Source organism: Oryzias latipes, chromosome 2 (genome assembly GCF_002234675.1).
Source record: "Oryzias latipes chromosome 2, ASM223467v1".
NCBI lineage: Eukaryota > Metazoa > Chordata > Actinopteri > Beloniformes > Adrianichthyidae > Oryzias > Oryzias latipes.
Window position 1 is genome coordinate 14,094,277 of NC_019860.2, and position 25,438 is coordinate 14,119,714.

At 38.5% G+C, this 25,438-nt stretch overlaps 1 protein-coding gene across 7 annotated transcripts in view; it reads right to left on the reverse strand.

Moving 5' to 3' along the window:
* LOC101164874 (tensin) overlaps positions 1 to 25,438 on the reverse strand; it is a 119,976-nt gene that overhangs the window by 21,034 nt on the left and 73,504 nt on the right. For all 7 annotated transcript variants that reach the window (XR_002875058.1, XM_023964926.1, XM_023964935.1 and 4 more), the window contains 7 exons: positions 24,451 to 24,534; positions 18,036 to 18,148; positions 17,897 to 17,957; positions 17,710 to 17,785; positions 17,453 to 17,582; positions 17,089 to 17,154; positions 16,845 to 16,970 (listed from right to left, as the gene is read on the reverse strand). Coding sequence is in view for 6 of the 7 variants with exons in the window: in XM_023964926.1 (XP_023820694.1) it covers positions 16,845 to 16,970; positions 17,089 to 17,154; positions 17,453 to 17,582; positions 17,710 to 17,785; positions 17,897 to 17,957; positions 18,036 to 18,148; positions 24,451 to 24,534 (656 nt within the window). In the remaining variant the exon portion in view is untranslated. The remainder of the gene's footprint in view (positions 1 to 16,844; positions 16,971 to 17,088; positions 17,155 to 17,452; positions 17,583 to 17,709; positions 17,786 to 17,896; positions 17,958 to 18,035; positions 18,149 to 24,450; positions 24,535 to 25,438) is intronic.

Sequence of the window (25,438 nt, forward strand, 5' to 3'; positions counted from 1 at the left end):
AGATTATTTACTTAAAGTTTTTAATATTTTCCAACTAAAAAACGCTTTAACTAACTATATTTTTATATTACTCAACTCATAAAATATGTAAAATTCACTCAAATGCTTTATAAATTCTTTAACTCATTAAATGTGTAGCATTGAAAATATTTAAAATTCTTCAGCTTAAAATGTATTCTAAACAGAGATATTGATACTGCCCCACTACATTTTAAAGGCTAACATTGATAAAAACCAACAAACGTGAAGGCCACACAATAGTGATTGCTTAATACACTCTTTTTAATTGCTCTTTAAAAAAAAGCACAAATATTAAGAGGATGAAGAAACAATAAGTGCAATAAAACGGCATTATAAGAGTGCCACACAACATATTGACAAAAAGAGTTGGTTTTGTATTTTACGGCAGAAAAAGCAAATGATCACAACAAAACACATTAGTTACATAACACTTAAACCAACAAATAGTCCATTCTGGAAGACTCACTCAACGAAACATTCTTCAGCGTCAATAAATGTCCTTTCAGTGGTTTGCTGTCCTCAAGGCTCAAGACAGCATTCTGAATAAATATGAAGGCAAGTTCAAGTTTTTTGGGGTGCTGTAGGTCCAGAGCATAGATGTCCCCGAAGAGTTAGAAGAGATTAGTCAGCCAGATCTGTGGGACCACTGACGGCAGCATCAGGAGCGTCACCACGACAACTGAGAAGATACCCACAGCAGTGTCTGTGAGGTCTGGTATTCTGGAAAATACAAAACAAAAAACACAGATGAGTTCAGACCCTCAAAGATATTCATCACACTAATGTCCAAAACTGACATTCCTGCCATCTGTCAATGGGAATCTTTCATGCTAACATTCTGTTAGCTTTTAATCAACTGGCTATGATGTTTTAAGGACCAACTCCAATTAAAATTGTGTTTTTAAAAAGTTCTTTAGCATTTTTCTGAAGGAGGACATTTATAAAATAATTTAAGACTAAAGCTTCATTTTTCTTTATTCAAATAATGATGGATCAGGAGCAGAAAAGGTAAACGAAACTCCACTCCTTCCAATCAGGAGTCCCTGATGTTCGCCTTTCATCTTCCGTCTCAGTTTTAAAACCATTTAAAACTATCACTCAGTTTACAAACTACAAACAATTGCCCTATTTATTATGTCACTCAATAAAAACTCAATCAATATTAAAGGATTAGTGAAAACCATTGACAGGGAGTCGTGTGCACTTACTGTACAGGTCTTGAAGAAGTTGGAGGCATCTTCATGCAGATAAACAGGAAGTGCATGGAGGACAAGTGCCCGTCTCATGTTCACGTCACGTTGGTCCTAAAAGAATAAAAAGAAATATCCATTACCTTTGAAGCAAATGCAGAGCAAACACTTCCAATATTTACTTAAGGAACTTTAAGAAATAATAAAATGATACCTTTTCTAGATGTCTATTTCTAGTAAGAGGACAATACAGTGTTTATGTCATGATCCACTTCAGGTCAAAGACCCAAAGTCATTTGAAGGCAAGTTACACCTTGGCTTCTTACAGCTGTTTACAAATGATTGTTATCTGTTTTTGAATTATGCACATTAGAAATTCACCTGGAGGTCATAAATCCTAACCAAGCTGGCCAGTTCCTGTCTGTTTTGGTGGACTTGGTCTCAGAAAAGGGCAGCTTTAAGTTACACAAACATGTAAAAACTGCACAATTTCCTCTGGCTGCATCTACTCTACATAAATCCATTTCAGATCTTGACAGATGAGTTTTCATGGTTTCAAATGATGGAATGGTGCTAATGCAACATCATTTTATTATTGTAATATACTGTCATAAAGACATGACAATATTCCAAAGTGTCTCCACATACATGGCAGTGGAAACACTTTGGAATATTGGCTATGTAGTACTGGAGTATTATATGTAGTACTGCATAGTGCCAAAGTAACAGAACACAACATGCACCTCCATTCCATTGTGCCACCTTCAGCCTGCAATCTAAATATGTTTAGTTAAATTGTAAATAATTTCAGCTCTATTTAGACCTTTGGCTAGTTAAAATGTGCATAAATGTTTCCATGCTGCCGTATAAATCTAATAATGGTAATAGTTCAGGATGAATGCATTAAATAAGTATAAAACTCACCCACTGACAGGTCTTTTCTGGTGAAATGGTGACTTTCTGGTGAACTTTCTGAAGTTCAGTATCTGAAAAAGTCCAAAAGAGATTTTTCAATGTTAAAAAATGTTTCAATTATATTCTGATCAAAAAACATTTATTGCACTACACAACCTATTGCATTTTTTGTTTTTTTAAAATAGCTCTAGACAAATAACTGAGACAAGTTACCTGGCTGGCCTTGGCGTCTACCTGGAGGTGAAACACTGAACACTCTGTAGTTCGGTACCTGAACACAACACGAGCACGTTGATTAATTTATTTTTACAAAAACCTTTTTTATAACGGAGATCAGTGATTTATAAAAGCTTAAAGCTGCATTCAAAACCCAATGCTTCCATGTAGCAACCAGGCTTAAAACTGTTGGCGGTAGCTCCTCCTACACAACCGTTAGAGGCTTTGAGTGACATTTTTGGACAAATGTCCAACAGCAAACTTTAGCCACAGACAGAGGCCTCCAACGCGAATTTCACACGCGGATCACGTTTAGTGTGATTGCAGCATAACAGATCATTTCTACCTCTGAAAAAAAAAAAAAAACCTCATCACTGTCGTAACTTACGGGCAGAAATGCATTTTGGGTTTGGCTCGCCATACGTCTGCTATGACAAACTAATCATGTATACATTTCCACATTAATCTCTAAAACAATCATAACACACATATGTTTAAACAACAGTAAACCACATTTACGGTAGTATAAGAGCATTTTTAAAGCATTCATTCATAAACCATGAACGATACTTACCAAATAAAATCAGGGCTGAAGACAAGACGGCACCATCAGCGATGAGGCGGATGAAAAAAAAACCCGAGGTTGGGGCGTCTTGAAGCGGGACGAAATCGCAACGCTTTGCAGAAAAATAAAATGCTCGACTTTCAATTTCAAACGTCGCATACTCGCATTCGGCAAATCCAACATGGCCACCTGAGCTAACGTAGAGAAAACGAAAGACCCTCCCACCAGTACGTGATGACGTCGTGACGCTACTTCAGGGATCTTAAAATTTTTGAGTGCTAGATACAAATAAGCTTTAAAATATTTAGCACTGTTAAGTTAAATTTGAAAAAATCTTGATAGAGCTTAATACTTTATAGTTGAATCAACTACAAAATGACATTTAAGTTGTGTAACCTTAATAGTTATGAGTCAGTACAAGTGATAGGGTTTAGAGCAGGGTTCACCAACCTTTTTGAGACCGAGGGCTATTTCATGGGCACCAAGTGGTATGAAGGGCGCCACTAAAAACCTCCTAGCCCCCCCCCCCCCCCCCCAAAAAAAAACAAAACAAAAAAACAACACAATTTGAGGACTTCCTTTTGTGTGCCCTATTTTTATTTGCTCATTTTACACACAAAAACATGCATGAATTTTCTAGACTCGTATTACAGGGGGGGTCAAACTCAGTTGCAGAGGGAGCCTAATTTCAAAACAGACTTTAGGTTGCAGCCGAACAAGATAAATATTTATTGAACACACTAAAGCTAAACTTTTAAACCTTTAAAACTTTAACTTAATTTTAACTTTTTAAACATAAATGTAAATAAAAACAGACAGGAATATTAATCCTCACATTAATGGATTACTCAACCCCCTCAACCTATTCTCAAAATCTTTACATTACATGAATCATAAGAATGTCCAGAAATTGTGTACTTTATTTGATCTATTTAAACTTTTGTAATAGACCCTTACTTTTAGTGATTATTTTTTAAGTTATATTTGTTTACATATTTGGGTTTTCTTTGTCTACCTTTATCTCAGAATTGATATTGTTGTCATTGACAGACATGCCGTGGTTGTTTGTTGAATATTTGCTTGAATAAAAAAAAAAAAAGATTTTTTTTTGGGTGCATTCCCTGCGGGCGCCACAAGGGGTGCTCGCGGGCGCACTGGCGCCCGCGGGCACAGGGTTGGTGACCCCTGGTTTAGAGTGTGTTCAAAATGGGAGGTGGCGGCCTCTCGTCCAATCAGAGCACGAGAAATCATCTGCCTTCCGTTTCATTCAAAGTGCCTTCATTTTCATGCAAAGTAACTTCCGTTTCATGCATACTCCTCTCTCACACACACATATAAACTCTTCCTCACACGTTCATATATACTTGTCTTTCACATACATACATTCTTTTTTAAGAGTGACAATGAGAGTGAGAATGTATGTATGTGTAAAGTAATATATATGCATGCGAGAGAGAGAATATATGGATGTGCAAGTGAGAATATATGTATGCGAAAGAGAGTATATATGACTGTGAGAGCAAGAATGTATGAATGTGAGAGAGAGAATATATGGATGCGTAAGAGAATATATGTATGCGAAAGAGAGTATATATGACTGTGAGAGCAAGAATGTATGAATGTGAATGGTTCAGAATAAATAATGTCTTATACGGCCCCTCATAGCCTTTTGTTTGTTCATTAAACCCTCTAGACTCTGATCCTCATGCCTCCACCTCTGCGTCTGGGTCCAACCGGCTCTCGAGCCACCCTGCACCATGACAGTTTCCTTTCATTTGCTGTATGAGGAATATTTTGATGTTTGTACTCAAACACTTTACATACCAAAGCTAGCTACAAACATTTTAGGTCAATAAGGTGATAATCTTGTCAAAATTTGTAACTTCAAACATCTTTTGAAACAGTAATCCTGGTCTAAGATATCAGTGTTACTTTTCCATGGACATTTTTGCTTTCTTTGTCTCAACCTAGAGTCTGTTAGTCTTGTTCGTTGTTGGCATTTTTGCTGCTCCAGTCATGTTAGGTTGGGGTTGTGAGGGGCAGTAAGCTAGCAGGAGAGAGTGGGATGATGGGAAATGAGTGCAGGCTAACTCGGGGCCAACAGTCCCACCCACAAGTCAAAGGGTGAATTTGTGAGGATTACCTGCCGCTCTGCAGAAACAATGTCCAATAGAAAAAAAAACACTTTTTGTGATTTTGCCTAAAAATTGCATCATAAATGAATAAAAACGGGCTGTAAAAATAAAGTAATTGATTGATGTATTGATTGGTAATTTCCATTTTTGTCAGAACATGAGATACTAGATCGAAAATACAAAATACTATCATACTTTACGACTAGTGATATCGGCTTTTCCCCACAGATTGTTGCAATAATGATGGCAATATATGTATTTTTTAGCCACTTCTATAGCTTATATCTTCTATGGTTATTTTTAGCCCTCATGACAGCTGTAATGAAGGCACATTTTTAGCAAAATTATTATTGTTTCAGATTTTACATCGAAAGATGGAATCAACCAATGATCATTCTTTATTTGGTCTTTAATAGTCATTGTGAACACCAATTAGCGTATCTTGTGGACCAAGAGGTGCACTTCAAATCTTTCAACAGTCTTCCGGTGCCCCTTATATAAAGGTCTGGTTGTGTTCTTTGGCACACGGCGCTCAAGAATCTGTCAAAGTGCCTAAGTACGACTTTGATAAGCTATGAACAGATGCCTTGGGATGTGCTTAAACATAATGAACTTTAAAAAGTTATTATTTTTTTAGTATTTTATGTGTTACAACTAAACCGAGGCTGTCTGAATTCCCACCCTAATCCCTAACTACAAAAAACAATGTAGTGCTGGACCATCTAGACCCTGGATTTTAAAAGCAATTTGATTACCCCCCCCCCCTTCTTCAATCGCCTTACTACCCCCCCCCCCCCCGTCTAACATCCCTCTCTCTTCTTCCCTCCTTTCCTTATCCGTCCAGTCCAACACAAAAATGTTTCAGACATGATTAAAATGAATAAAGTTTGACCAAGATTACAAAAGGGGTTTATTCAGACAAACCTCTGGTTTGTCAGAAGATTCATAACCCCATGTTGTAAAAGTAAAATCTGTCTAACACAAGAGGATTTCAGCTCTTATCTGTTTGCTCAGCAGTTGGACAGGACAATTAAAAAAAAAAAAAAAAAAGCAATTTGGACGCCATGCTCCCTACTTCTTTTTTTTAAACGGTGAATATGACGCCATTGATTTCACATAGTGAAAATCAAATTGATATGAGCGTTTTGCGACGACCGTTTCTGAATCCACCATCTTCTGAAGACAAAAACGTTGATATTTTATTTTAAAAAAATACATTTAAGTAAATTTTTTTGGCAAAAATTATTCCAACGCAATGCATTGTGGTCTGTATTCGATGCACACTGGTTTTTCGCAGAGACTTCTGGGAAATGTCTAGCTAATTGAATCCAGTTTATGAAAACTCAATTTATGCTGATAGAATATTGGTTTTGAGTATCTGCGTGGAGACAGAAACACTATTAAACTTTAGATGCAAGAAAAAAACAACAACTACCATGTACAGTGGAACTCAAACCCTTTATGGACCATGACGTAAAATTGTGTATTTGTCGAACTGAGTGTAGGATTTCGTGGTCACTCACTAATCCATCAATACTCAAGTCAGTTATTTAAGGACGGAAAGAAACTGAGTGTTGGTGTGTTGGTGTGTGAGTTATCTGGAATATGATAAACCCAGATGAGCCAAGATACACAATGGTGGCCTTTAAGTAACACCGAATGGTTGACAAAGGGGTTGTCAAAATCTACCATTCACCACAAGAAAATGTCCTTTAAAGACAAAGTAAATCTTTCTTCACTGGGTGTTTTAAACATTATTGCTTCCTTTATAATCTAAGTCAACTGAAGGACAGAGACGAGACATAGCAGGAGAAACAAAACTACTGAAATTGATTTAGTCTAGATATAAGAAAAAGAAATGACTGGTTTTTCCAGCCAACAAATGCTTCATTTAAATTGTGTAAGTGTACAAAAAGAGTGATTCCAGTTGTGAAAAGGTGTCTAGGATATCAGTAACTGGCTGACAAAAAAACCGCCATGGGTTTATATTTGCCTCGTCTGCCTCTCGGTCTGTCTGTCAGTGTCCAGCTGTCCCGGTTCTAGGTGACGTGATGGGATCGGAGCAGCGTCAGTCTCCTCAGATTGTTTTCAGGATGATGTCACCCACCCGTTCGTCTGTGGTGTAAGCGACCGCCATAAAACTATCTGGCTCGCTTTCAGTTATTTGGCCGTCCAGACACATCCGATTCATGTCAACGTCCTCGTTTTTGCGTGGTGGATCTTGTGGCGGGTGCGGGACAGGTTTTACTGTGCAGGGTTGAAGGTTTGCACATGAACACGGACTAAAAGGAGACTAAGTGGATCACGTCACGGTGTCTGGCTGACAACGCTGTCTCTGCACGACCCAGCGTCTACTGACTGACAGGAGGGATTATTTTCCATCCATCCGTCCATCTTTCACCTACAAGGATCAGTGGCTGTCATAACATTACATCTGCCTGCTGTCTACCTAGATGTCAGTCTGTCATCTGTGGCTCTCTGGGAGCTTTGGCATTCCATATTTACCTCAGATAAAGAAACTTAAAGGCCTCTTTAGGGTCAGTGCTTCAGCACATGTCTAAAAACCAACCGCAAAAGTGATTTGGGACACTTCCTGCCAGCATGTGAGAGCTTTTTATCTAAATAAGTTTATAAAAATGATCTATGGTTTACTTATAAAGTATTTCTCAGATGCAGCGTATCAGTGTTGACATTTCGAAATGTTAGTTTTGACACTTTTGATTCAATTAAAATGCAGAGAAACTGACAAAGATCCTGCAACTTTTTGAAAGAATGTTGTGTATCATGATGAAAAATCAAAGCTGCAATGATAAAAAAATCAAATCTATTTAATTGATTTGCTTGATGGATCGAGTTATTGATTGCTTGAATGATTTGTTATTTTTTATTGGTTCTTTTTAACAGACATTTTTTTTATTAAAAAAAAATCACAATTTTGAAACTAATTGATAAAGCTATATTGGAATTTGATTTTACTAAGCAACTATTCCAATTTGAAGTCTTGTGCAAAGAATAAAAGAAAGACCAATTTATTTCACATACTTACTGAATCTTTAATACAAGTATAAAATTACACTAAAAAAACATGTTTAATATTTTAAAGACCGGTTCTGAAGAAAATTTAATGGAACCATCTGAAACAACCACAACAATGTCCAAAACAAAAAAAAGAAAAAGCTTTTACGACCCATTCTGATAAAAAAAAAACATTTTAGTGTTTAAAACATGATCTTGTGTGATTTTTCTGATAAATAGTGACATATATAAAAATGAAGCTTAACAAAATTAAGCTTAAAATTGTATTTCAGAGACTTTCTTTATTTAAATCATTGTGAATCTTGAGCAAAAAAAAGATCGTATTTACTACGTACAAAACCAGTAGATGGGCCACACGTTCCTTGTTCCTTGGCCTAGCAAACTGAAATCTGCCTGGCTGGATAGCTTCAGTATTGCTCAACGTGTTTTTTGCACCTGGTTTGTTGCATGTTAAATTGTGGTTGTAAGGGGCAGTAAGTAAGCGAGCAGGAGTGTGCGTAAACAGAGAGCTCTCAGTAACTGGGAGGGTAAAGGGGGGGCAGGTTCGCTCCACACCAACAGTCCAACTCATAACCCAGAGGCGAATTTCTAATGAACTACTGCTGCTCTGCAGAAACAATCTCCTAAAAAAATGAGAATTTTGTTTTATTTTGGCTAAAATAAGCAAAGTTATAAGTAAAAGATCACTTGAAATAGTTCAAAAGATGATCATAGTGGGTCTTTATTAGTTCAGAATCTTAAAAGAAAAGGTCTTTTATTGATATGTTAAAAAAAAAGAAACACTTTTACAATTGAAGGTATTTCTTTTTTTTTTTCTTGGTAAAGTATTTTTATCAAATAGAGGTTTAAATAACATTATGTACTGCCTTAGGCTCAGAGCAGGACACAATTCCACACTTATTTTCTTCTTCCCAACCTTTTACTTTATTTTCTAGAAACGTACAAAAGGGCGACATATTAGGAAATCAAAAGGAAATATTGCAAATATTTGAATTCCCTTGATAAACACTGTTGTGTGTGGATTGGCAGCAGGTGAACCCATCAATCGCCCTACACCTGTCCGGGAGAAGCTATTTCCACCCATAGGAATGCATTTTTGAACCTTGAAGTGTTTCTTTTTCCTTCTAAAAATGTTCAGCTCATTGCCTCACAGGTTTAAACGCCAGTAAGGGTGTCATTGACTCTTGGAAATTTGAATAAATACATTTTAAAAAATGGTCCAAAAGTGTTTGGAGACAAGTTGGCGGGCATTGAGAATAGGAGGGTTCTCAGCGGGGGGAACCAGGAGTGGGATTTAAACCTGCTGCTGCAGCTCACTGTGCTGTCAGCACTGGAAGCATCATGCAGCACACACACACACACACACACACACACACACACACACACACACACACACACACACACACACACACACACACACAGCATTTCTGCAACATTATTTTACATGTACAGCCTTGCGTCGTCACCTAAACTTGCAATGTGGTCGGGCCGGACCACAAGAGGCCCCATTTCCCTTCACCGCACGAAGTCGGGCCGCGGCGTGCATGCCGTCCCAGCTTGCATGAAGTTACCAATCAATCCCCCCTCCTCAATAGTTTTGGTGAACCCAAATTGCAGCCCGCTCGTAAAATGTTCCACACACAAACTGCTTGCCCCGTGACTCATTTGGTACTATACCGGCGCCAGGCACGCAGGATGCACGGCCATTGGCATGGAAACGGCTAAAACAGACAAACAGACTCTAGCTTGTGTCAAAAAATCTACAGAAACGTCTCAATGTATTTGCTTCAAATGGTAGTTGATGGTCCCTAAAAAACTGCAACAAGTAGAAGCTTAAAAAAGTTAACCTCACCCGTCAGGTAACTTTAGTCGTCCTTTGTCTTCTGGCCGTTCCTTCATTCATTAATCTCTCAGCACATTTTGACTTTTCAAATGAAATAGAAGCTCAAGCTATCTGGTCTTTTTCTTTCAGTGTCAGCCTCGGGAAGAGCCTGTTCGGTTGCTGCCAGCCTCTCTCCGTCTGTCTCCCTGCAGCTATTCCAGACATGTTTGAGGGCTCGGCCCTGGCCAAATATGGGAGGAGGGCGGCAAACAAGGAGGGAAGACAGCCTGTGCTGTTAGTGCTGCTCTACTGTACAGAAAGCTTAACACATTGAGGAAAAAAAAAAGGTTTCGCTATGAGCTTTTATGCATGCTACTCTTTCCAAGATACAATTAGGAGAGATGATCAATCTGGTTGTAGATCAATTTATTGGTTTATATCCCAAAACCTTTGGGAAGGAAGTGACACAACAACAGGAAAGGTCACAAGTTGGCGTTGTTTAGTCATGAACGACAGGTTTTAAGCATTAATTGTATATAGGAATTGGGCTGAGTGACCCCACCCCCCTCGCGTTCCAAACAGGAAGTAACCTGCTAACTCGAAGAAGCCAATAGGCTTCCATTGAGACATAAATGGCGTTTACGCAGTCGTTAAAATAGTCAGAAAAAACATTCTTGTCTGCTACCAATTTAAACATGTTCTTGCTATTAATACATATTTTCATATTTTTCTATCACAAGTTATTCAAGTTATAAACTGACCCTTCAATGTGTGACAGATTCTCCCGAGCCCATTTTCAACTGGTAGGGGTGTGGGCTTCTAACAAGCTCACTCCTGATTGGTGAGAGTGGTTGCCATAGAAATGTTTACGCAGACTGACTCAGACGAATCACTGTTAACTGAAAACTTCCAGTTTCTCCCTACTCCTCCAATTGTTGGGGTATTTGGAGGGTGAGGGCTGTCCGAAATAGTTTTTCAAGTGGAAAACCTGTATCCCTCTGCTAAAAGGGTCTTCTGCGTCGCGCTGTTCCGTGTAAGAGAAACGCATTTCTTCACGTGGGTGTGACTTTGTAAAGTTATAAAACTTATGTTGTTTTGTATCTTCTGAGGACCTTCAGCTACGCGCTAACGTAGCTCACCGGTTTTGGTGCGTTCATGTGTCCCCTACGAGATCACCACTGACTGTCTTTTTAGAAGAATTTTCCATCCCAGAACAGACTCTGGTCGGCGTTCACAGCTTCAGACACCCTCAATGTTATTCTCCATCCAACATTAGCCAACAGATTATGATTTTCTCCGATCAGTTTTTACGAGTCAATTAAAATAAATAAATAAGTAAATGTTTTCTGCATTAAATCTAAACAAAAACAAGCTCTGTAGTCTAAATTGAATAAATCAAACTTAAAATCTTAGACAACTGGTCTACATTTCTTAGGGTCCACAAAATCTTCAGTCGTGGACAAAATGTTTGCCCGTTCTTGCCTTTGAGCTTCATGACTTGGAAGTAGGGTCTACATATCTACATGTGTAGGATGAGCGCCCTGGCTTTAGCGTGTAAAAAATGTGTAAAAAAATGCTGGCTCAGATTGGGAACCATGAAACCTGACACTGCCTTTAGCCAATTCGAATTGCTTATCCTGTTGTGTGGACCCAACCAGTGTCTCGTTCTGGCAGAACGACACTATGTTTGGTTGGCACAAGTTCATGAAATCAATTTAAAGTTTTGCACCATGTTAAAGATTCAGTAACAGTAATTACTAATAAGTTGGACAACTCTGTTATAGACAAGATGCCAGCATAACCTAACGCCATTACTATAACAGGTGCTACGTTAACCTTTTAACACCAGGCCTTTAGCTGCCGTGTTGACGCTCTTTCAAGTTCCATAACTCTTCGAGCGGTTGAGCGGATTTTGAAACTGAGAAAAGGACCTTTGCGCATTGGCAAAACTTTATAGTTGTGCAGTGTTTACGCAATCAATCAGCGGATGCATAACTCTTTAGTTGTTTTTTGGACGTCTCCAAACTGTGCAAAATTCCGCAGCAATTCTTCCAACTGGATCCCATAAGCAAAGTCGTGTCACCCCTCTTCTTTTAGCGTTAGAATGGCTCCCTGTTTAATTTGGAATAGATTTCAGGATTTTGATGTTAGTTTTAGAGCCTTGCACGGACAAACTCCTTATTATATTTCCGACTTTTTAACTCCCTACACTCCTGCACCTTTCTCGAGGTCTACAGACAACGGGAGTTACGATCTAAGAAAACAACAGAATTTCAAAACAGCAGTGCATTCGTACTACAAAAAAAAATGTGTTAATCAAATTGTGGTGTGGATTTATGGAACGGATTGGATGGAGGTTTAAAACTAAGCAAAAGTTTACATGTATTGAAAAAAAACTACAAGAATTCACTAATAGAATTTTATGAGGCCAGAAATGATAAATAAAACAAAAAAAGTTTGCACTTTTTCACAGATGGTATGCAGATTGTAATGTGAATGTTCAGTACAAACCTGTAAATAGAAATACGGGCATCATCAGGTGTTGTAAAAAAGGGGTGGGATCAGACAAGACATCTCTTCAACCCGCTCCTTTTCAAGCACACTGTATTGCTTTAAGTGTTTATTTTAAACGACTGTGTTTATTTTTTCACTTGTGTTTGAAATAAAGAAACAGAAACTGAAAACTCTGGAACGCCGTCCCTCGACCCCTGCGGCACACTAACTCTTTCGAATGTTATAAAAATTTGACATTTCTGGTTTTCTTAGCACATTAGAGCCTGTTTAATTGAGTTTATTGTGTTTATCTGAATGTGGCTTGTTTTAGTTCATCAGTTCTTTCTTTTGTTTCTCTCGGTCAAAATTGCTATATAAATAAAGATTTACTTGCTAACTTACATAAGCCGCTTTTCTCCGCGTCAGAATTAATTGGAATAACATTAATTGCGTAAATGGTCAAAAGAGTTATAAAGATTCAAAAAGCATTTATTTTGCTGTTATCTCAGCTCAAAGCCATAAGCCATACTCCTACTGGCATATTTATATTAGTTACAAAGAAAACGTAGAGCTGAATCTTCTTGGACCAAATGTGTAAGTGATTAATTGGGAATTCCGTTAAAACTATCCTTTTCAAAATGTTTCAAAACATTTTTCTTGATTACATTGGGTAATTTGAAGGATCTTGTTGGACATGTAAGAACTTGCAACAAAAATATTGTTGGAGGTCTTCTTGAACAACTCTTGTATATTTTCAGTGAGACTGAATGCCTAAATATAATAAACCAACCATATAGGAGACTGAAAACCCAACATTTTTTAATTTTATTTGATTTGAAATGGTTAATTTCAAGCAATCACAGAATAATGCACAAAACAATACAATAAGCATTCATACATTCATTCAAAGACGTATCAAACTAAGGATAATTAGATATTAAATCAAAGATTGATTGGAAGGGAGTGGAAGGAAGAGAACGTATATAATCCCACCCCTGTTCTACCGTATCCATTTTATTAAGTGATTTGTCATTATCCTATTCATAACTTTTTAACTGTTATCAATGCCTTACCAACATATTTTTCAGGTCATTAATTAACATTTCAAATCATTATTAATAAAAGGCCAAAACTATGACATTTTAAGTTATAATAGTCTCCAATTAGTCATGAGCAGTGTAAACTCAGTAAAATGCAACTCTTGGGTTTTTCAAGGGCATAAAATTTAAAGAAGCAAAAAACACCAGTGACCAAGGCTGAGAACCACTTATAGATCCAAGGCAGTACTGTATTAGAACCCTTCGTACCACTGTGGCCAATACAACCATAAAAGCTAAGGACTGCTTTGGAAAACCACTGTAAGTCATTGAATAAATAAAAAAATCTCATATGCTTCTGAAGGCATTGGACACCGGTTATGTGGTTAGTCAAGTCCTTGTTCTGCTTCATTCTTGAACACACGAACCCCAGATTCTAGACGCCAAAAATCCCTTTAACCTTTGTCAGCCAAAATTGAAAAATACACAAAATCCATGTTGCTATGGAGGTCTACCAGTCTCCACGATACCATAATATTATGAATGCCATTGATGGTGAGATTTAACACAATTTTCAGGAAGAGATTTGGTGCCATTTTTCCCGGGAGGTCTGTGGTTTGTAGTAGGTCGTCGCCAGAATTCATTCTGCATGGTTAAGAACAGTGTGGCTGCCTAGGCACAGAGTGTGACGGAGCGTAAATGAATAACAATGATTGGACCAATGCTGAGAAATGTGATTGCTGGAATAAATGGAATTGCTAGTAAGTATGGCTTAGACAGGTTCAGCAATGTTTTACACAACAGAACACAGCACAATCTGTTATTTTTAAAGCAGCAGATTTGTTGCACAAGCCCCACAGGGGACCAAACAGTGACCTCCTCACTCCTCCGACCTCTAGGTCAACAGCTGCTGTCAAGCCAACATCACATGGATGATGTAAACACAACCCCACAAATAAAAACAGCAGACAACTAGTGCAAAGTCCACTACATCAGATGAGAAGTTGGACAAAACAGTAGCCAGCCCCAAAACGGAGCCACACTTGATCCTATTAACACGCCGATCTTTCACTGAGATGTCCCAACAGGAGTTACCAAGGACAGTGGATATAAATGGCGGCAGGGTTAGTTAGCCCTCATGGTGCATTGAGACATCAGCGCGCGAGGAGATGAAACATTCGCTTAACACCCAGACAAATAAACAAGTCTGGCTTCTTTAAAAGATACCCGATGAGAGATTCATGTCCTCTGAGCTCTAGCGTGAAAAATAGACCATTGTCCCAGAGCCTTTTACCATGAAATTATTTTACCTCTGCTAGTTAAGTCGTTTTGGGACAACAAATTTAACAAAAATGTGCTACCACCCTGCAATCAACGCTTCCCAAAACCAAAGACTTCAATTATATAGAAAAGAACAAAGCATTTGATTGCGTGTTGTCTTCCAAGCATTGGGAGCACAGTTGCCCATTCAATTAGGATGAAGATTGCAGCCCCGGCACTTCTAATTGACCTTCTTGCGATGCAGCAATTACTTCGTCGGTCCTGCAGGAAGGCTCCGGGAAAAATGAAATAGATCTTTGCCATGGAAAAGAATACAAAAGACCAGTGCGTTGATGCGTCAGGAAGGTTGCCAAAGTTTGGACTCAACCAAAGGGGCAGAACCTCCTCATGCTAGTGATCATGGCTCTCGTCAGCACTAACAAGATCTGAGACTTTATAAGACTGTCCATTTAACCACAGGATATAATAAAAACTTGATTTCCACTTGATGTATTTTTACGACTTAAGTACTTTTTTAGGGTTAACACAAGAGTTACAAAATAGACAGATGAAATAAAACAATGTGCTTGAATACATGTAAACTTTTGCTTTGTTTTAAACCTTCATCCAATCCGTTCCATACATCCACACCACAAATTGGTAGACACATTTTTCTTTTTTATTGTACGAATCCACTGCTTTTTTGAAATTATGTTGTATTCTTAGATCGTAACTCCCATCTCTGTCCTTGAACATTTGTTGTATCTTAGTGGAAGTGGGTTATTTCTGGCTTTAAACTTAATGAGTTCTGTTTTAAGTTTAACTAGTTCACATATGGTAGGGTTATCGATGAATATATTGGTAAACAGGCTTTGTGAGTGAGTGTATGATGCGTTTTTCCCAACGCTAACGCTTTGCTTTTAGTAAGTTTTTATTTGTGGCTTCCAGCATATTTTGTGGTCCATAATTACTCCAAGGAACTTGATTCAGTCAATATTTCCACCACATGATTATCAATAGCAACTTTTATTACTAAATCTACAGGAATATGGCAAATTCAATAAACCACAAATTTAATTTTGTTGCCATTGAGTGAGAGTTTTTGTTATTGTACCATTGTCTTAGTTTCCCTAACTCTGAATTTACTCTTTATACATCTTCCTTGAGATTCTCCTCTCTACATATTATGCTTGTGTCATCGGCATATAAAAAGTATTTGAGTGTATTTGACACCATGTGTATGTCATTTAGATATAGGATGAATGGTTTTGGACCTAATATAGACCCTTGTGGTACTCCACAGCTAAAATTTAGCAGGGATGATTTTTAATTTTCCAGTTGTACAAAGTGCTGCCTGTTTTTAATGTAGCTGTTTAAACAATTGCCAGTCCTCGTATTCCACATCTTTCTAGTTTGTGTGCTAAAATGTTGCCTGTTTCAGATCGATGCACACTCCTGCTGTGAACTCCTTAGTGTCATTTATAATTTCTTCAGTTAACTGCGTAATCGTCATGGATGTCCATGTATTTTCTCTGAAAGCATAATGATCGTCGGACATCAGTTTATGTTTCTCAACAGAATTTTCCAGCCTTGTTAGGAATACTTTTTCGAGTATTTTTACAAATTGGCAGAGTAAAAACAATCTGTTATGTGTTTTGGAAGTCATATAGGTCAAAAATCGCAAAAACAACACAGGAAGCCTAAAAGCTTTGATTCCTCAACTGGCATGAAGGCCCACCAGGTGTTTCAAGTTACAATCTGCCCCAGAGGAGGGGGCAGCTAGTAGCAGAGTGTCTGACGCCCCCCTATTTCTGCAGTGGCTATTTAAAGGCCTGACTGACAGGTCACGGGGGGGGGGTGTCAGAGACAGCAGAGACGCTGCAAATGCCAGAATTCAACTGCGAGAGTTCCTCCACCTGGAATTTGGGCTCGTAATAGTGTGAGGAAAAGCTGCAATAATAGGATTTTCTACAGTCACACAGCAGTTAAAATGCTTCAATTTCAGCATTTTATAACTTTTCCTTACATAATTATTGTCCTTATTTTTCTCAGCTACATTCTTAGTACTTTAATCATGTTTCTCAATTTGATTTCAATGTGTCTGTTTCAATAAAGGACTGGAGAACAACAAAGCCAGTTTTTTTAGGCACTTACCGTGTTCACAATTTGCTGAATCCTCACAGCGCTGGTTGCAGTTCTCATATGAATCCCAGCGGATCAGAGGATCCTGGGTGTTGTAGTCCACGGAGACGCTTGGGCCATTCTCCAGGTGGCTCAGACCTGGAGGTTAGCAAGTTGTCTCAATAGTTAGGCCTGTTTTGTCTGCTTAACAGGTGGCTTTCTTCAAATAGAAAGACAGATTATGTCTTTAACATTTATTTTGAGACAAGAAAAATACCTTTGATCTTTTCTGGCCCATATGAGAAAACAAATTCCACCTTCCCATATTCTGGAAATCTCTCATCTGTGAAAAGAAAAACAAAAAAGTAAAAATTATTTAGTTACATAGGATAAAAGATAGGATTTAAAAACGAGGCAAATTTTCTGCCAACACAGCAAAGATCCTTTCTTCTTTGGACGTGTGGTTATTTCTCCACCAGAGGGCCCTGTTTACTATTCAAATGTGGGGATCAATGTGATTTACAACAAGGCTTTTTTTCCCCCCTACAATTCAATTTAACCTGATTCACTGGAACATCGATAAACACCGAACAGCTTATCAGATTTAATTCGTAAACAATCAGTGATGTCAACTTAGTTACCTCTGAAAGTTTCATCCAACTCGTTTTTGGCAAAAACCACGCCGAGGTCGTGAATGGCGCACGTGTGGAACTGCACCCTAAACACCATGTCTCTTGTTGGCGTCCTGTATTTCTTGTGATAGCACTTCAGCTAAAAAATAAAAGAGCAAGACTTCAAGAAAAAAAAAGTAATAAAAAAAAACTCACTTATTGTTGAGAATCTTTTTCGGGCAAGTTTGATGAAAATGACGTCTGAACATTCCCAATAGAACTCTTACCAAAATGTCCCCTTTCAAGAGAAGGCCGGGTTCGATGGTGATGCATATACTGGTGTTGCTGTCTCCTTGAACATTGCTGTCACCGACAAACACAATCATTTGAGAACCAGTTTAAATCTACTTCCTGGCATCAGTTTACTAATTTTGGACATAAATTGGATCCAACTGATGGTGAAAGTTGCCGTACTAGATTCCTGATGTGTAGACGGGTTGCATCGCTTGGTAGATCTTCAGGAAGGGTCGGCATCCTGTGAGGGGATAGATACAAAGAGGGTTGATGTCAAACCCACTTAACGTTGCACAGTTAGTTTGGGGGAGACTCTCACCTCCTTTGGATTCAAAGTTGGGAATGCCATGCAGGATGACATGATGGAGGAACAGCGGCTTGTTGTTAATCTTTATGTGTCCAGACAGGAGGCCATTGAAGTACCTGACATACCTGCAAAGTCATGAAAAGATGAACATTTAGGAGTAAGATCATAGAAGTATCAACCTTCAATGAACTTTGTACAATATGATCAACAAAACAAACAAACAAGAGGATAAGCAAAGTAGGACAAGTATTGACTGTCATGTTTAATTTAAAAACCCTGTTCACAACGAACGCTGAAACGAGAGTTTGAGTGACCACTTCCACTGAAAAAGCTATGTAAACACCCGTATATGCGCTTTTCGCACTCCTGTGTCCACACGGCGCTGCATAAGGTTTGAAGTCCAGTTTTGGGCTCTCCATACAAAAAGTGCGGCGACTGAACGCGCGCTGAAAGTTAACCAGTTGAACTTTGACCAATCAGGGACTCAGCTTTGGTAGTGACGTATGGGTAGCGTCTTTTTAATAAACTTGAAGTGCCAATCTACGGAGCCCGTCACCTGACATGGGTTAAATAATTAATATCTCGTTCCCACAAATCAATATCTCGTTCCCACAAATTAATATCTCGTTCCCACAAATTAGGATCTCATTACCACATTCCCATAAATGATAGGCTATGTAGCATGTAGCCTACTAGCCTTCGGATGTAAAGTGAATGCTAAAGAGTATGTAAATAAAAGACAAGATCTGAATATTATTATTACTCTTTGACCCTACTCTACAATATCAGCTGGCTGTCTGTCTACTGGCCAGCAAGCTGAACGAATGCCGGCATGACAAGCAAAAGAGCTCCGCGGCGGGCCGGAGCTTGTAGGAGTTATGTCTGGTATGGCGAAGCAGCAAGCGTGGCCATCCTAAATCTAATGATATTTTTATTATTTTCATCGAGACAATAATAAATCGATCATTCTTGTTTTTATTTTTCCCCCTTTGAACGAATGTGGGTCATAGAGACACGGAAGTAGCGGCAGAAAGCGGCTTTTGCAGCAGGATGGAGTGCGTATGTGAATGCATCCAGACATGGAGACCTGATTAACGATGCTTTTGTGCTTTTTAAAACGAGTAAATTTGATCTCTAAACATCATCCGTGTCTTCCATGCAATGTAATGAGACACTCACAGACAGAAATGTGAAGGTACCTGCTGTTAATCCAAATATTGCTCACATCCGTGTTTATGAATGACTAATGATGTGAATAATTATTTCGTTCTCACAACTTAATTATTGCATGGGAACGTGATATTAATTTGTGGGAACAAGATATTTATTATTTTTCCCATGTCAGGTCACAGGCTCAGTATCAACCGGTTGAAAATTGATAGAAAAAAAAAACAATTGCGGTTTGCCCGGCCAGAATGACATGACACCAAGTCTATTCAGAATAGAGCTGTGAAAGAAAAAGTCTTTTGCACCAAGTATCTACAACTTTTGGTACATGCAATACTATCGGGTAGCTACAGTTCAGTGTGAACACCGTATGCTAAAAGCGCATTCAAAAATACTCATTTTGTGCGTTCTTGAACGCATGTCTGGTGTGTACATACATAGCATCATTTGGTTTTTACTTGCCCATTTCTTGTCCTCAAGAAAATGTATACACACAAAAATAAACCACATTTTATTTCTATGAATCAAGGAGAAAAGCAGTTGTATTTTAATGGGTTTTAGATATAAATCTTTTTAAACTAAAGTTGATTATATGCATTGATAGACCTTTCACCTGGCTTTTTAGTGCTGTTTTGGAGAAAAAAAATTCAAAATTTCGTAATTTTTTACAATGAAAAACCAACGTCTACCTGTTATGGGATCATGCACAGATAGACGGTGACTAAGTATTCAACATAGATGATAAAAAAAGGTTGACTTCCTTCTATGAGGTTCACCTCTACCGCCTGTGTGCTACAGCAGCACAGCAAGAACTCCCTTATTGCCTAAGAAGCAGCCTGTTAGAGGGAATCTGTGTGTACAAGGGCCAGTTGGGGGTCTGTAGAGTTAGTGTGGTCTGGTTGTTAATGATGATAATGATGACGGTACTAAACGTAACCTTGACCCTGGAGTCACCACATGCGGACCACCCCCCCCTTCCTCTGTTGTCAGTTAGCAGATGGTTTAGCTTGTGTGAGATTCAATTAGACTGACCCAGGACGTTGCGCTTGCACCGAGAGTAGCTGAAGCTTGTAGCTATGCTGCATGTGTTAAGGGATATGGTTATGATCTCTATGAAGACATCAAGTATATGGTGCAAACACCAAATACAAAGCTCAACACAGTACAAAGATTAGAAAAGAGCAGCAAACCAGGTGTGACCAACATATGTCCTATGCATTTGTTAGCAGTTTAGATAGCAACACAAACACCATCATATATGGTAAATGGTAATTGGCGTATACTTATATAGCGCTTTTCTACCTACCAGGCCCAAAGCGCTTTACAGACACAGACCCATTCACCCAGTCACACACACATTCACACACTGGTGGCCGCTCCGCTGCCAAACAATGGTGCCAACCTGCCACCAGAGGCAAGGTGGGGTTCAGTGTCTTGCCCAGGGACGCTTCGACACATGGGTGTGCAAGGCGGGAATTGAACCTGCAATTTTACGATCATTGGTCGACCGCCCTACTGCTGCACCACGGCCGCCCCACAATATATATATATATATATCATCCTAAATCAGGTATCACTAGTTACAGAGCCATAGTTCGGATACTGGAAGGCTCACGGAGATCCCACTTGGGTCACGTGAGGGTGACAAAAACAAACTTACACCCACAGCTAGTACTTCAATCAACTTCATCAAAACGCACCATACGATTTTTGACAATACCCAAGATGAAAAAAATATCCTTAAACTTCACAGTCTTCTCTAATCCTTACCAGGTCATGATTAAAGCCGGTTCTGAGCTTAACACAGAAACCGCCCAAAGTTAAGGTCAATGGCAATGTAAACACCCTCATATATCATGTTCAGTATCACTCTCGCTACAATGTCCTAGTTCGGATACTGGAGGGGTCATTGAGATCTCACTTGAATTCAAAACAATCACGTGAGGGTGGCGAACAAAAATTTACACCCATTGCTAGTTCCTGTAATCAACATCAACAAAGGGCACCTTAAGATTCTTGAAGACACCAAAGACGAAAGTCTGACTCCTTAAAATTATCATTAAACTTCGCAGTGTTTTCTAATCCTCACCAAACCCAGATTAAAGTTAGTTTTGAACTAAACATACAAACCACCAAAAGTTAAGGTCAATACAGCTGGCAGTATTTTCATTCGATCGACAGTCATGAAATATCTAATACCCTATTTCCTCAACATCTAAAACATGTTTTTTGAGGACATAATTTTTAGTTTTTGGATATATACCAATAGCCTAGGAGAAGGACATATCTGATTTCAAAACTTGGGCAAATGGAGTTTAATAGCTTTGGCAGGCTGTCCTGTTTGGGGGAAGGAAAACTCAGAACAAGAAACCCTAACTTTTGTGGAAGGTTGAGCTTGTAAAAACCACACAACCTGTTGAAAGATCAACTACAACCCAAAAATCTCCAGTCCTGGGAGAGGACATTCCTAAACCTGTGGGTAGAATGACATACTGCATATGGCACACACGCTAAAAGTGAATTGCTAGGCTGATTACCCTTCTGTCAGCCAGGGTGACCACCACCATGGTGCATGGAACATCAAGACCATGTATGAAGCAGGAAAGAAAGCACAAGTTTCAGTTGAGATGTGCAGACACAACACAGCCCTGCTTGGACTGAGTGACACAAGATGGCTACTAGCCAGACAAATAAGGCTTATGAAAGGAGCTCGGGTCACTGGAAAAAAAAAATATTGCCAGAGAATTGATGCATTTAAACATTCATGTGCTACCTTTGCCCAACAGGAAACTACAGTTTTTACCCAACTGGATGCAATGACAAATCATATAAAGTTATCATGTCAACAAAGTCAGATCTAATCAAGAAAATCTAAAGCCAAAGAAAATTAGAAGGGATACAATCACAACAAGAAGTTAAACATTGTTAACAACCAAAGTATTGCACTTGTTATGGGTAAAATTAGCTAAAAAAAGGTTTGCTTTTTGGCTACGAGTTTTTCTTTCATAAATTACCTTCCTTCATAAGGAAGGTCCAAGGGCAGGCCTGTTAAATATTTGCCCTATAAAATAATTTATTGTTTAGTTTTTTTCTATTATCTTTTTTTGTTTCATTCTTTTGTTTTTGTCACGCCCCATCTTCCAATCCTAAAATAAAAAGCCAGCAAGAACATACCAAAGCGACAGTTCCCAAGATAACCGCTGAAGGCCAAATGTAAAAATAGTCTTTTTTACACAAAAAACCTATGTATTAATGTGAATCTATGGTTTTTCCATGGCAGGGTCTATGTTGATATTGTTTTGATTTTTTCTGTTTGATCTAATTTGTATCAGTGTAGTTTAGTCGTGGTAGCTTTTGTGTGTGCGTGTGGCATTTTTGAGTTTATTATTCCTTCATTTTTAAACACAAGTCTGTTGCCTGGTTTTAGGTTTCTTCAAACCATAACTGATATCAGACACAGTCTTGTTTTTACTATTGTTTTCTGTCCTCATATCAAACTTCCCTTAAAAAAAAAAAAAGCTAATATGAACCAATTGAAATAAAAAGATGTCATTTTTTGAGAATTTTACGAGAGCAACCAAAACTGCACCAGTTTTTAGTTTTGTACAACTTAGACTCTATTCATGTTCTTATTACTAATGTCATAAATTCCAGACCACTGTATTTGACTCAAGGGACGATGATAATTATACTCAAAGCAGGAAATAGCAGTGAGGCAGAGGACGAGGCTTTAGACCCGCTAAAAAAAGGGCTGGCTGCCTTAGATGAAATGTGGTCAAGACCCTCGTGTCTGCTGTGTAACTTTATTTCTTATCCTGTTCAGTCTTTCCTAAAAGCTCTGATCAAAAATCTGCGTGTGAAGGAGGAAACTGTTCGGTGTTTGAGGCATTTGCCGTCTTATTGTGCAAAGGGGACTAATAACAGGATGGCACACATTTAAGAATTCAGGCAAGAGGACTGAGAAAACAACCACCTGAGAATAAACAATGCAATACATCTACCTTTAAACCAAGACTGATTACTTACTACTACAGCGTAGAATTTACTTTTTTTTCAACTTATGAAAAGCAGTCAAAGTACTTGTTTTTGGTGTAAAAAAAACGGCTGTGCTATAGTTGATGTTGTAAAATGATGGTCCATCCTCATGGACCGAAGCCTCCCTGGAGACACAAGTGGATTCTGTCAGGCAGACAGAACAGTTTAAGGCCCTCTGTGCTGTGACATTTTTCCCTATGATCTCAATTAAAGCTGAAGGGGAGATGATCACAAGAAAAACAGGACAGAATTTCCTCCAAAGAATGTTACACGAACTCTGACGGGGAGATAAATCAGGGACGGGAAGCTCCATTGGTACCCAGCGCAATAGAATGCTGCTTCTTCAAAGAGCTATTTAGAACAAATGTCAATTTTTGGATTCAAAGTAACATGCTCAATGAAGGTCATAGTTTAGAGCAACCAAATAAATGCTTCCCTATTTTTTCTTGACTACCAATGTTTAATTTATCAGTGTCGCTCCATGGAAAAGGAAAAAAAAACAGAATATAAATAACATTTTAACAAATATTTGCATGTAAAACTAACTTTTTTATCTGTAACTAATCTGTAACAAATGTATAGATTAGAGATAAGTAATTTATCTGGAGGTCTTTTCCCTGTACTTTAAAAAAGCTTTAAGATGTTACTTACAAAAATAAAAGGTTAGAAATTGAGACAAGGACCTAAATTCAATCATTTAAAATGCTTCTTAGCATTATTTTGTATTTAAATTCCAAAACAAATTACACTTTAACCTGTTTTCTAAAAGGTTCAATGCTTCAAAAGTCTTCCCTTTTCTAAAAACATGTGAAAAACTTCTGACTTTGGATTGAAATAGTTTCTAGTACGCTGACGAAATATGTTACTTTTATGCATTTGGACTCCTGCTTGAGGAGTTTTTACATAACCTTTTTAATGCCCTTCCACAGAGGACCTTAACCAAAATGTATTACTCATTTACCCACCTATAAAATATCTACAAACACTTGCAGAGTTGGAAGGTTTGGCTTCAGAAGGGAATGTTTCTCAGTGAAAACCTTTATTATACAGGTATCAGCAGGAGGCAGGTGCTAAAGTAATTTATTTTAGACAGTAAGTAATGAGATGCTTGCTACTGTTTTAATCCTTTTTTACTTTATATACTCTTTGTATTTTTTAACGAAACAAATAAACCTTACCAAACTCAGACCGAGAAACAAGTAGCAGGAAACACATTATGTCCCACCTTTTTTGTGACGGCTGCCCAACAGGAAGTGCTTTGTCTTCGTAGAAACGCCTCATGGCAAACCTGTCCAAAGCCTGGTCAGCACTGCACAAAAAGAAAAAGAAAAGAAAAGTTGTAACCATCTGTTTTTAGTGAAGACTGGTGGCGGAAAAACAACCCAGCCTTGCTTAGTCACAATGGCCTCTATGGCTTGATACTGCGGGCAAAAAATTGGCAAACCTACGCAAATGGCCTGCATGAAATTGCAAGTTCGTAGATAGCTTGGTGAGATTGTAGAGCAAAATTGTTCACATACATTTGTTCATTCTCCGGATGCGCTGTAATCACCAGGTTGTAACAAATATCTACGCAAGAATAACGTAGGTGAGATGCAGGCCCGTTGTACCGATTTTTCCTTTTTTAACACTTAACCATCTGAGACGCCTAAATATCACACTCTGTTCGACATCTTGAATCAGCTGACTATGACGCGGAAAAAAGCTACTTTTTGTAACCACTTTGACGTAAAGTGTTGCATGACAGCTCAAAGCTACTTTTCTCCACGTCAGAATTGCGCCAGCACTCATACCTTACTTTTAACCAGAGTGGGACACTGTACAACAGCATCAACCATATAGTCGTAAGTACATGCAACTTACATTAGCCCCAAAAATATTTCAGAATACACCTATCACACGCATGAATGAACATTTTCAACTACTTCTCTTGAAGTGGCCTTACAAGAGAACGGGCAAGACACACTTGTGCAAACCTTACGACACAGTCACTTGTCTCTATGACTTTCCATGGACACAGAACACCCGCAGCATTCACACGGGTCACCCTAATATTGGTGCACATGACCAAGACTGTAAATATAACATCAGTGTTTCGTTTTAATGACTGTTCTGAAGCCAGGCCTATTGGGCTGTCTTTAAAAAATTGTTACCCTTATCCTTTCCAGACCTCACAACACAGAAATCTCCTGCTGATGCATGGGATTCAGACA